This window comes from Corvus cornix, chromosome 11 (genome assembly GCF_000738735.6).
Source record: "Corvus cornix cornix isolate S_Up_H32 chromosome 11, ASM73873v5, whole genome shotgun sequence".
Lineage (NCBI taxonomy): Eukaryota > Metazoa > Chordata > Aves > Passeriformes > Corvidae > Corvus > Corvus cornix.
In genome coordinates this window covers 9047984-9060548 of record NC_046341.1, presented here as the reverse complement: position 1 = coordinate 9060548, position 12565 = coordinate 9047984, and the positions used below count along the sequence as shown (strand labels likewise).

Genomic DNA, 12565 nt, shown 5'->3' with positions numbered 1-12565 from the left:
AGGGAGTTTTGCTTTATGGCTCCCTTGCAATCACTGCTCTTGATGCTCCTTCACTCACTGCAGCTGGGTCAGCACTACACAACCAACCAACCGAGGGATGGGGCTTTCACACTCCAGCTCTGGGGTTTTTGGGACTGAAAACCCATCAGGGAAAAACAAAGTTCCAATTATTTTATTCTCCCTTTCTTTGTATCCTATGAATCAAGACAATTATTCTGATAAAAATCAGGTTTAGTTGTGCAACTCAGTCACAATTAGAAATGTTCCCTCAAATTGTCAGTGTTTAACTGCCAGCACGGCAGAGCCAGCTGTCCTTTACTTGTGTCGACTTCCTGGAGAGTCAAACAGCAAACACAGCACAGAGAGGTGCAAGTTCTCAGCAGCAGCACATGCACACACATTTACAATTTGCTTCGCTCATGTATTTGAAATTAATGTTTCCCTTCCATGAGCACTTATGCAGGTTAAATGAATATGCAGCACTCACATACTTTTTAAAAGACATAACTGAAGCTGAAACAAATTTATCTTTTAAATTAATGCAAATAATATTTTTTGCAGTAGTGCTGCAGAGCTAATCAGCAGTTTCTTCTACTTTGTTACTTAATTAGCTTTGCCAAATATAAATATAATTTTTGAAACAGGTTAGTACTATCAAAGAACTTGCTTCCTTTCCAACCTAGAAAAACAATCTAAGGAAGTGAATCATTTGCAAGAGCTCTTTGGAGAATCAAAATGGGGTGCAGACAATAAGCTAATGTGACTTATTAAAACAAAGCAACAGATAAAAGAAAGTTTACTTTCATAAACTGATTATAATAAGATCTAAGAACCTTCAATACCTCCCTAAGTCTGAAGGGGGGGTTAAGAAAAGTTCTGATCAAATGACTACATGATCAGAGTTCTGTCACTGTTACCTGCTGAAGCACATAAAGTGCTTCTCGAATCTATCAGTTGACCCAAACTTAGAGATTATAACATTACTGAGACCTAATCAACTGTAGCCACTGCTGGGTCCCCTCTGCCACCATTCAGGTCCTTCCAAAACCCCAAAATTTGACAAACAACCATCTGAATCTCACACATTAAAACATATCACATGTGTTTATCCCTTGTTTTTCCTCCATTCTGTAATCTCACATGCATGCATTAAAAAAATTCCTGAGCCTAACCCCATAAAACCCATCCAAGTCAAGTCTTAAAAAACCAGGTGACCAAAAGTACCTTATTTTTCCCCAAGGTGAAATTAAAGGCTTTGTGCCTGCTAGGACCCAAGTTCATGGCTCAGTGTTTCTCTTGAGACAGTTGATGATGCAGCTTAATGGTGTAATCAACTCTTACAAGAGAAACCACAGAACCTTGAGCTCAGGTTTTGGCAGGTAAGTAAAGGAAGGAGATTTTTGAGGAAGTGGTTTTGAAAGTTTGTGTTTTAAGGCAGATACAGCAAAACCACAGCCTGAGCAGCCCCCTCTGCGTGCACAGCTGTGCCACTCACCTGTGCTGGACTTGATGTCACCTGTGAGCACAAACCCCGGCACGGGCGGGTCCCAGTCCAGCTTTCACTCACACAGTTGGGTCTGTTCTCCTCGGTGCTCCTTCGGCAGAGCTTTTAAATAGAACACTGGAAGGAAAAACAAGTTTCCTTCAAAATCCAACACAACAGCAAAACAACACAGAACAGCACAGGATTACTGTAAAAACAGAGTGACAGGGACCCGTGTGGGTTACCTGGTCCAAAGTCACATTCGAAGCTGGGCTAAGTTCAAAGTTAGATCAAGTTGCTCAGGGCCTTAACAGTCTTCTGTTTAAAACCTACAGTGAAGGTTTAAGCACCCAAAAATAAGTATTTTAATGGGGGAACAGCATCTTATTTCCTTGAACACAAGATTGCTACCTAGAAAACCAATTCTCAGTTTTGAGTGCTTCTGTATGTGGCCTTGGGCCAGGTAATGCCTTGCAAGGTGGGGGTGGTGCTAACACACCTTCTGAGTACATCCATGTGGAGGAGTTTGCAGTGTCACATACTGGAATCAAGTAAATTAGGCTGTCATTTCTAGTGAAGTAAGACCTTGGGGTCCAAGACACAGTAATCTGATGCTGAAACTTGCTCAAAACCAACCACCATGTGCCCAGATGTGTGTTCCTGCAAACCAGTCCTCATCCACACGCTGTCTGTAGAGCTGGATGTTGTAATTTCAGGAATTGCTCTGATCAGAATGGAGAGGTTTGTATCAAAGTGCTCAGGTTTGTCGTAAAGCAATCCAGGAAACAACTTCCTCCTCTGCCAGTTTCAGCAACATTGGAAATCAACAGAGGGGCTCTGAGCTGCCTTATAGTACCAATAGCAGGTTCCCCTCTCAGTGTTTGTTCTCCTGGCTACAAGGAAGTTCTAAGACAGCACCAGTGATGCCAAGGCTGCCATGGGGTTTTAAGAGCACTGTCAGCAGTTAGTGCAGTCTCATACTGGAAAACACATTTGGAAGAAGATGTGCTTTACAGGTTTAACAGTCCTTTGGGACTGGGATTACCTTTGCCAGGGATTTGGACAGAACTTGGGTAACACATAACTGGAAAGGATAAGCAAACATAGAAACATTAAAACTTGTTTTGTTTGTTTTTTTAATGAAATAGGGTGCTGGAAAGTGAAGAAGGAAGGAAAGGATACTTAGTCTATCCCACCAGCAAGAACCACAGTTCCAGTCAGAAGGGGAGGAAGGCATCACTGAAGGGAAATGGGAGGAGGATTGACTATATGCTCTATACAGAAGAAGGTGTCTACTTGGAATGGAAAGTGGTAAGTTTCAGAGTTGCCAAAAAGGCTGTAACTTGCACAACAAACTTGTCTGAATGGCACTGCAGCCTGTTCTGTTGGATTAAACCCATACTCCTGGGAGGACCTGCTGCTTTGCTATTTTCCACTTCTGCATGCAGGTACCATGTTTGTAAAGCTGTAACAAAGTTAGGGTGAGTTTGAGGATTCCCACAGCAGCACTGGTAGCTGTACTGCTCTTCAAAAACAACCAACCAACCTCATTTTCTCTCTCCTTTTAAGCTTTTGCCTAACTGTTTTGCTTGATGCTTCTCCTATGCCTGCAGTCTGAATATTTTTTAATCTTTTCAAATGTCTGGATGTTTTTTATGCCTATGAAAATCCACCTAAGTTACAACTCTGCAATATGTAGGCAGAAGCTGACATGAGCTACCCAGAGGGAGAACTTGTAGGGTGCAGTCTGCTTCCTAGTGTAGGACTTTGCCTTGTACAGCATTCCAGGGTGAAAATGAGGAGCTCATTCACATGTGTTTACCATACTCTGCACATGGATCACCTACTGCAGCACTGCAGATGAGTCTGTCTGGAGCAACACAGATGTTACTGCAAATAGAAAGAAAAAGGACAATAGATTCCATGCAGACCAGCTCAGCTGGGTGCTACCAGTGCCTCACCTCATCCCCTGCAGCCCACTGACATGCCCTGAGTGGCAGTTCCGTGTTAGCCCAGCCAAGCCTGGCTGTAATACACTCTGTAATACACTAGGGAGCCCTCCAAGAGGCTGAGTTTTGATGTGTGGAATGACAAACCGATTTTTCAGCTCCTTTTCTTACTGTTGTTTTCCTTCTGCAGGAAGTGGAAGAGTTCAGCTTTATTACCCAGTTAGCAGGCCTGACAGACCACCTACCAGTAGCAATGCGTCTCATGGTGTCTACAGGAGAGGATGATCCTTAAAACTGACCAGCTCTGAGAGATTAGAAGAGGGAGCCATGAATGATATTTCAAAAATATCAGAGGATAAGAATGAACTATTCTGGTGCCACGTTAGGAAAGATGACCAGACCTGACCTGGGCTACTCCCAGAAAGTACCAACAATGTGGATCTAAAAAGGGAAGAAATGGAAGGGGCTGTGGCCTAAAGCCACTGTCACAAGTGGCTCAGGCAACAGGGCAGGCCTGTACTACAATGCTTTCACTGTGGACCGAACGGAACCAAGATGGAAGTCCTAATTCCTTCTGAACCAGTGCCATTCTTACTAAAACATGTTTTTATACTAATATATAGCACAATTTAGTTTGTACTTAGTCTGTGAGTTAGTGCTGCTCAATGGTTTTTTGCATCATTTCTTTGTCTAATTAGAAGCTGCAGCTTTTCTCTTTCTTTAGCCTGTGACAGTTGTAGTTCGTGCTTGCAGCAGCCGCATGCGCCCGCACTGCATGCACCGGAGAGGAACCGGGCACAGCATCCCTGGCAACGGCAGCAGGGAAGGGAGGGCACAAACCAGACCCAGCCAAAGCGTCCTGGGACTGGCAAACCCTTCTGTCAGGACAGGTAGACCTTAAACCAAACAACAACTCTCTTCAATTTGCAGACCAGTATCTTCCTGTCTGATTTAAGGATAATTAAAAGATTTGGAATCAAGACTTTAAGAACACAGTTCCACCCTTATTCCAGCTGTGTTCCCACTGGAATTATGAACTGTTTTGTCTGAATGATGACTCCAGAATCAGGCCTTCAGCTTTCTAAATGCAACTTATTCCCTTAAGAAGAAACAGTTTCCCTGTAATGTCTTTTCTTTCCCATGCGTGGGACAGTTCTGAATTATGGTATGGGATATGTATGTTACAGTAGAGTGAATAGATTCCTGTAGTACCATTGGTAACACCAGAGCCAACATTCTGCCTTAGCTAGAAAGGGTAAGTGGGAAATGAATTGTAAAATGCATGCTAGATATAGAGTAAAAAATAAACATAAGTGACATTTGGGGGGAAAAAGGTGTAGAACAGTGTATGACTGATAAGGCAGAATAACCTGACAATTTTTTAAAGGAATCAGTACACTTAAAGGGGAAGTGGAATGTGGCCAGCTGGAGAGTAGAGAATAGAACTGTGACTCTTGGCCTTAGGTAACTGCTTCCCAGGAACAGAGGCTGTTTTGATGTCTGTGAGACATGATTCTCCATTTGTTTTGCACTCACAGACTGAATGGGGGTCTTACCATCTGATTCATAGGTTCTTTCCAATAAAGCTCTTCAAATGTGGGGCTCCCCTCTGCCATCTTGTCCCCATGACCTGACCTACCCAGCCTCTGTAACCTTAACAAAAATAATGAAAAACTAAGAATCAGGTCCATAACAAGACTTGGGATTTTCTTAGGGATTTAGTTTCAGAGGGTTTGTGTTGTTGGGAGAACAATGAGAGTCCTTCTGTTTTACCCATTACTTAGTTTCTTCTGCCTATCTCCTTAGTGTTATTTCCTCTTGCATTACAAATTCCCTGTGTTAAGAAGAGTTAACCCAATATTAGATGTACTCCATTAAGTAACCTGTTTTAGTTACACTGCCCACAAACTCCTGAGGATGCTCTTGTTTTGGTTTAGTTTACACCTGCTGTGAATCAGCTTGAGCTAAATCAGAATAGATCTAAATTAGAAATCTCAATCTGCACAGCCTCTGGTACTTGCTTAGTTAGCTACAGTAAACAACAGAACTTGTACTTAGATCAGCCTGATTTTGCAAATAGTGAAACTCTTAATAGTCATGAGAGTACAGGACTAACAGTATTGGCTAATTCCAAGGAGGCAGCAAGGCCACCGCTCACACTCTCCCTCTGCACCTGGTCTTGAAACATTTTATGCCTCGTTTTCCAGTCCTGGGGTCCCTTCAGCAGAGACTGCCTCTTAAAAGTGTACTGTGCCAAACCATGGGGTAGTCTGAAGTGTAACCCATGGGGACTCAAAAATGGAACCATATTCAGTTCCCCTTTTTATAAAATTAGGAATTCAAGTTTACAGAATCAGAGACTTTAGTGTACTACCCCAGTGCACCACCAGTTTCCCACTTTGTATGTCTGTCTTTATACAGAGGGTGCACATATGTGCAATGTGTTTTTCGGGTTTTTATTGCTCCACCCAATTCAGAAAAACTTGTACCCAAACCAATGCTTTTTAATCCTGTTTTCTACCTTGCTTGTATTTTATTAACCTTTTTTAAAAAACCCAAACAGTACCAGTAGCAATTTGTGCGCTGCCCAGCAGCTATTTCTCAGTAGTAAGACTAACTACAAGGTACGGTATTTTTAATAGTTTTCCTAACAATGTAAATTACAATTTGATATCAATTTCACCAAGTATCAGTTACAGGAGCTGAATTTGACACTGTGTGGGACATAGAACTACTGCCAAACAATGTTACATTACTTACAGTAAAACTAACATGATCTAAATTACTTTAAAATTTGTTCTGTGGTTTTGTGCTGACTAAAAATTCAGCCACTTTCGTCAACTTTTTGAGATATGTTGAGAAATGTTTTTTCAAATTTGAAGTAAACTGTTTTAGATTTTGTTGTTCCTAGTTCCTCAGTGCTCAAGAACTGGCTAGCTGTAAAATGTTCTCTTACACAATACACATACATTTAACCAGTGTAAGTAGTTCTTTATAATTTACTGTCTTAGGGATGTGACTTTGCAAGAGTGATGCTGGGAGGTTCAGCATTGTGGCATCACTGTATAGATGCTCCTTGGTTTTTTGCATTGATCCTGTGCCTTCTGATGCCTCGGCAATGCTTGCAGGGGTCAGAGAGTGTCTGTAGCAGTGAGCTGGAATGATCAGGCTTCCCCTTCCAGGACAGTGACCTCCAGGAGAAAAACGAGTTTTGCCTATACCACTCCAACCACCACAGTTCCATCCAATATCCCAGAGAATCCACTCAGACAATGCCTGTACTGGCATGATATCAATCATCACAGGCCTTAGGCAGACACTATAGGATAGAATATTTGCATTAATAATAATAATAATTAAAAAAAAAAAAAAAAAAGAAGGGGCGGGGCTGAAGAGACCAAGCCCAGGAGATCAAACCCTGGAAGGCTTTTTTAGATGTCAATCCTACTTTGCTTATGGATAGCATGACCCAATTTATAAGTAGAATGTTATTTATAAGAAATCAAGCTTACTCTACTATGCTTATCCCACTTTGTACTGGGATTTCAGGCATCTTCAAGAAGTGAGTGATAAGACTATGCTTGGTTTATTACCTGCCCCTTACCAGGGATACTGCAGTTAAGTATCACCTTTTTATAAAAGCTTGATAACATCTTGTTTCTCCTGTTCAGTTTGCATTTTACAACAGCACTTCTAGAACAAGTGAACAAAAGACCCAAAGAGGACCATTGAAAACCAAGCATTTCCAGAAGTTTTGAAGGTGTCAGGTCCTGACAAAATTGGTAACTTTAGATCACTTCAAAAACACACCCCAGAGACGGAGCCGCTGAGCACCAGCGAGGTAACACCCAGCCTCATGCTGGGGGAAAAGGCATTTTACTCATTCCAGTGGCGCCCAGTTTTGTCCATCGCAGCCTGGACACTTGGTAGAATCTGCCTAAAGCACCCAAACAGAAACTCCCAGAGCCTGGCTCCAGGAGAAGCCAGCAGCCCGAGGATGTGTGTCCTGCTGGCTGCAGGAGGAGTTTACCTGCCTTGTGCCAGTATCATGACAAAGTTTTATCCCGGAAACACTCTCAGTTAGTCTGGCCAGACCCTCAGACCTACTTGTTGGGTAAGACAGTAAGATTTAAGGAACACACAATTCCAATAAGGAGGTTTTTTTCTAATGGCCTTTGTTTGGTGGTCCAGACGAAGCCGATCCAACTGCCCCCAGTTTGGTGTCTGAGCTCCCCTGGATCACGCAGCAGCACAGCAGTGTCAGCACATATCATCAGCTCACAAATGAAGCAGTTTTGCCTCCTCCTGGCACTACAGGATGAGGACAGAAATACAATTCAAGCACTTTGAAAACCTCCCAATTTTATCCATTATGAGGGTCAAATTGTTACTGAAGGTCTCACTTTTCCATACCATCTTGTTTTAAATATAATCTTGATGCTTTTAAAGACTTGTATTATTGCTGAGGTTTAGAAGTCCTATAATAAGAATAACCTTTTTTTATTTCAATGATTTTTCGGTATTGTATCCTTCTGGAACCTAATGTTTTTATATGGTAAGCACACACCTTCTGACATTTTGTTATAAATGTATTTAAAAAAAAATTTAAATATTTTCATTGGTTTCTTTACCTGCAAGAAAACCACAATCACAGACCTGATAAAAACAAGGTATTTTAAACAATATGGAGGGGTTTTTGTCTTTTATTGGTGCTGAAAGGAATAACTGGTTGATGCAATCAAGATAATAAAATTTTAAGGCTCAAATGATTCTGTGCAGTCACTTTCTCTGGTTTTGTGATGTGGAGACTGATGTCACCAACAGAGATCTGACTCCAAATCACAGTCTGGTGGGTGGGTCAAGTACATCTCATTGTGCTACATCTGTTCAAGTGAACCTGCAGAAAATACAAGGTGAAGAAATGAGTCCTTTGAACTCCCCCTGCACTGCCCAAACATCCCCTGCACAGATACCCTGAGCAGTTTTCCAGATGTGCAGCCTTCCTGCAGAACATTCACGCCAAGTCCCTGCTTTAAGGATAAGGATCTGCACTGGAGCCTGCCAGTGCCTGGCCCCAGACTGCAGGAACAAGGGAGGATGCAGGTGCACAGCTGGGCACCACAACAGTGATCTGGCCCCTGAGCTCAGGCAGAGCAGGTTTTTATCTCTGTGCTGTCCAGTCAAAAATAAAAAACACACATCACACCTCCTGTACAATTGTTGGTTTAACAAAACAATGTAAAGAATCCATTTTACTGGTTTAGTCTATCTGAACAGTCCTGCAAATGCCAGTAGGGAACCCTTCCTTGAAGGATTTATTTTTTCCACAAGCAGAAAGGATGGTATCAGTGGAATGCAAATGAGTAAGAAAGAGCCCAACGCACATTCTTGTCATTTCCTCAGGAAGGAAGCACCCCATCCTGTGGGACAGGACATTAGAGACGGATTTCTGCAGCTTTCTCCATTGCTGCACAGGTGATTTTTGTCTGCATTCTGATGCTACCATAGCATTATACTTTGACAGACTTGATTTTCCAGTGGTAGATTCTCAGATTGCCTCTCTTGCAATACCTGACCTATTTTCCCACTGCTACAGTTTGTTATTATGTGAGCAGCTCATGAGTGGGCTCCCTTCTATAAAGCGCTAAGGAACTACAAGTTAAAAACACAGTAATTTCTTGGATATTTGCATATTGCAGACAGTTATAGGAACAAGTACAGAAAACTGCAGCTCCTTCCTGTTCCCTGTGCGCAGGAGTTGCAGTGTAGTTCATGATGAACTCGTGCCCACAGCTGCCTGTGGGTCAGCACTGTAACAGCACTGCCATCTGGCTCTTCAGCTATTTTACACACTCCCTTGGCAATGCACCTATTAAAACACAAGCCTCCCTATCCCACTGAAATTCCTGCACAGAATGCTGCTAAAACCATTATTCTTGTAGCCCTTTTCTTTCACTATTTAATACTTTGGTGTAGCAGGTCTCCTTGTTGCAGCAAACTGAAGTGGCTCATCTACATTTTCATGACCTTTCAGAAGACTATTCCAGATTTCCCATCTACCACTCCTAAATTTGTAGGCCCATTTTCTTCCATACTTTCCCTGACATTTAGGGAAGCCTCCAAGAAGCCACTTGTGAAGTCAGGGTGTGGAGCTTGCTAGGAAGACTGGCAGGAGAACAACAGCCCTCTTTCTCATCTTTTACATAATGTTAGATTTAACCACTGCTCCTTACAACCATTAAATGTGGACAGGAAGAAATATGCATTAATTGAAGGAAAGATTAGAAGAAAATGGGAGGAGAAAAAAAAATCTGAGAATAGTTACACAAAAAGATCATGGAATCTCCATCAACATTTAACTTAGGATGTATATTCCTCGTCCCCAAACACCCTCAAAACTCCTTTCTGAGTCTGATAAACATTTCATACTATTGCAGATCACATGAGCTGCTGAGGTTGTGCTCAGCCACTGATACCTCCCCTGTGGTACCAAGAACTACATCTGAATGGTCAACTAATCAAAAAAGAAGATTATCTGTAGTAGAAAAATGCTACAGCTTTCCTCTGTGCTTTAAAGGATGAGATAATTGAATACAACCACAAAATAAAGGGACATTTTCCACATGTTCCTATTAAGACACCAGCTTTCAGCTGGCTCCCCTATCTGTAAATGGTGTAATTCCTGGAAAACAGCACCTGCTTACTCTGCCTCTCTGGAAATGTCTGTAAGCTGATGCTTCACCTTCTGTTGCTCCCACAGGAGCATCTCACCAACTCAGAGTGCCCAGCATTGCCAAACCCTCTCTTTCCCTTTTGTAAGTAAACCTTTGATGTCTCCAAAGCCAAACACAGCAGAATAACTTCCAAGTGCTTCAAGTGCTTCATTATTTGGTAGCCAGGTGTGTCAGAATATCCTTCGTCTGTGTGAACACTGCAACAAAAGCCTAAAGCTCCATACAGTTTTCACTGTTACACTACAGCTGATACACCAGCGTTTTTGCCAAGCTCTGCTAAAGCTCCTCAAGCCACGGCAGTTTGTGTCCAAAGCAACCAAAAGCCTTAAAAGTCCCATTCCTACTTGCAAATGATTTGACCCTTCCAAATCCCAGCAACAGGATGCGTCAGTGAGCTGAGCTCAGTAGAGACCTTAATGTGATCCTGAATGCTGGGCTGTCATTAGGACATGGAATATCGATATCCCTGACCGCTTCCCACCCGGCTAAAATGGAATTTGCCTCACAGATACACACATTAAACACTGTATTAGCTACTAACTGATATAAATCCTTCTGCCTTAATGAGACCAAACGGAGGATGGTGGCCAAGACACTGCAGTGTCAGACCAGGGAACCAGAGCTGCCTGCAAAGGACAGTGTCTGCAGGCCAGGGGGGACAGACCCCACAGATGCGACCTGGGACCCACCAATGCTGAGCAGGATGACTCAGAGAGTTCAGGATGCAGCTGGGCTGAGAACTGCTTTATTCCACAACAATATTAATGTAATTTTAAGATTCTGGATTCAGGGATGTTCCGCCCCTGGAAGTGTTCCAGGCTGTGTTGGATGAGACCCTAAGCAATTTGATCCAGTAAATGACATCCTGCCCATGACAGAGGGGTTGGAACTTGATGGTCTTTAAGGTCTTACATTCCAAGCAAAGTCATTCTGGGATTCTGTGGATTCAAACAACTGAAGGGGTTTCCAATGCTGCCACAGCATCACAGGCTGCAGTGTCTGCTCAGAAGCCTCTGAACACTTTGCTAGTGTGATGTGGGAGTTCAGAACCTGAAATTCCCCAGTGGCAGTATATCTGATCCCACCACAGTGAACAGAAAGAGATGAGCATGATGAGGGGAAGATGACATCTTTCCACATCAAAAGTAATTAGGTACCTTTATTCTCATTAAAGAGGTTTGTGAACTTCTAAAATAGCAGAGTTTGAACACCCAGCCCTGCTACACTTCGGGCAACATCCTCACTACCTTTTCAGACCTGCCTAGGTATAATCATTACCTTCTTTGTAACAGGTTCTTAAATACCTTTTAAAGGCCAATCCAGAGTTCTGAACAGCTAGAAAAATCCAGCTGGTTCTTTCTCTACATTTAAAACACTTCTCCTGAGGTCAACTGCCACACTACCACCAGCTCCAGCAAAGCCAACATGGAATGTTTTATATTGCTTAGTAAGGACATCAGGGTATCAAGGAACAAAAGGCAGCTGCAAGGTCTGCAGGACACCAAACAAACAAAAATCCCAGGCCTAGCATGGTGCCAAGCACTATGCTAAATATATTTCTAATGAAAGGTGTATCACACAAGACAAACTAGTTCTCAGTATGCAACCTGGTCCATTCTCTCCGCCCCAAAAACAGACTGTTATGAAACAGGTATTTAAAACTCTATTTTCTGTTATTCCTTGGTTACATTTAATTTCTCGTTTCCACATTTGCCAACAATGTTATTTATAGCCACAGCAAACTCAGGCTTTTAACCAAACTTGTCTTGTGTGCCACAATAAGCACATAAGCAGGACTTCATGCTGCAGCCACTTCATTATGAGTGCTCCTGAAACTCTGTGCCACTTTTGAACTCACAGAGCTTACCTGGTGAGATCCCTTTTGTCCCCAGCTGACCTCGAGTGTCCTTTCACCTCACAGCAGAAACCTCATCGTACCGCAGCTCTGTTCCAATGGCAGAGCAAATGAGAAGCTGTAAACGTAGCATTTATTGTACACTGGCAGAAAGAAATGCTGAGTCTGGTCAAGTGCTGGGCAGTGGCTCCACACCCAGTATAAGAGGTCCTTGTCCAGGTCTGGATTCGTGGGCTGACAATTAGAAGAAGGTTTCTGACCACATGACGAGGAAAGTTCAAAACTAGCTTCCAAATGACCACAGTGGAATGCAAAATAAACAAAAAAAAATTCCTCTCTGAAGCCCCAATGCTTTTAAAACAGAGCTGAATATATTTTTACAGAGATTCTATGCATGAGCCCAGCTGTAGGAAGGGATGATACAGAACAACCCAGAAGGTCCCACTCATTCCTGTGTTTGGTTTGAAGACAGGGGGAAAGTACAGAATTTCTTCTGCTTCTGGGTTATGCTTATTTATATGGAAAGCGTAATTATCTGTTTGGG

General features: G+C 42.5%; 1 protein-coding gene across 2 annotated transcripts in view; it reads left to right on the top strand.

Moving 5' to 3' along the window:
- The window catches only part of SMPD3 (sphingomyelin phosphodiesterase 3), a 104721-nt gene extending 96519 nt beyond the window's left edge, over positions 1 to 8202 (top strand). For both annotated transcript variants that reach the window (XM_039558213.1, XM_039558214.1), the window contains 2 exons: positions 2632 to 2794; positions 3623 to 8202. In XM_039558213.1, coding sequence (XP_039414147.1) covers positions 2632 to 2794; positions 3623 to 3724 — 265 coding nt within the window. In that variant the 3' untranslated portion in view covers positions 3725 to 8202. The remainder of the gene's footprint in view (positions 1 to 2631; positions 2795 to 3622) is intronic.
- The last annotated feature ends 4363 nt before the right edge of the window (positions 8203 to 12565 follow it).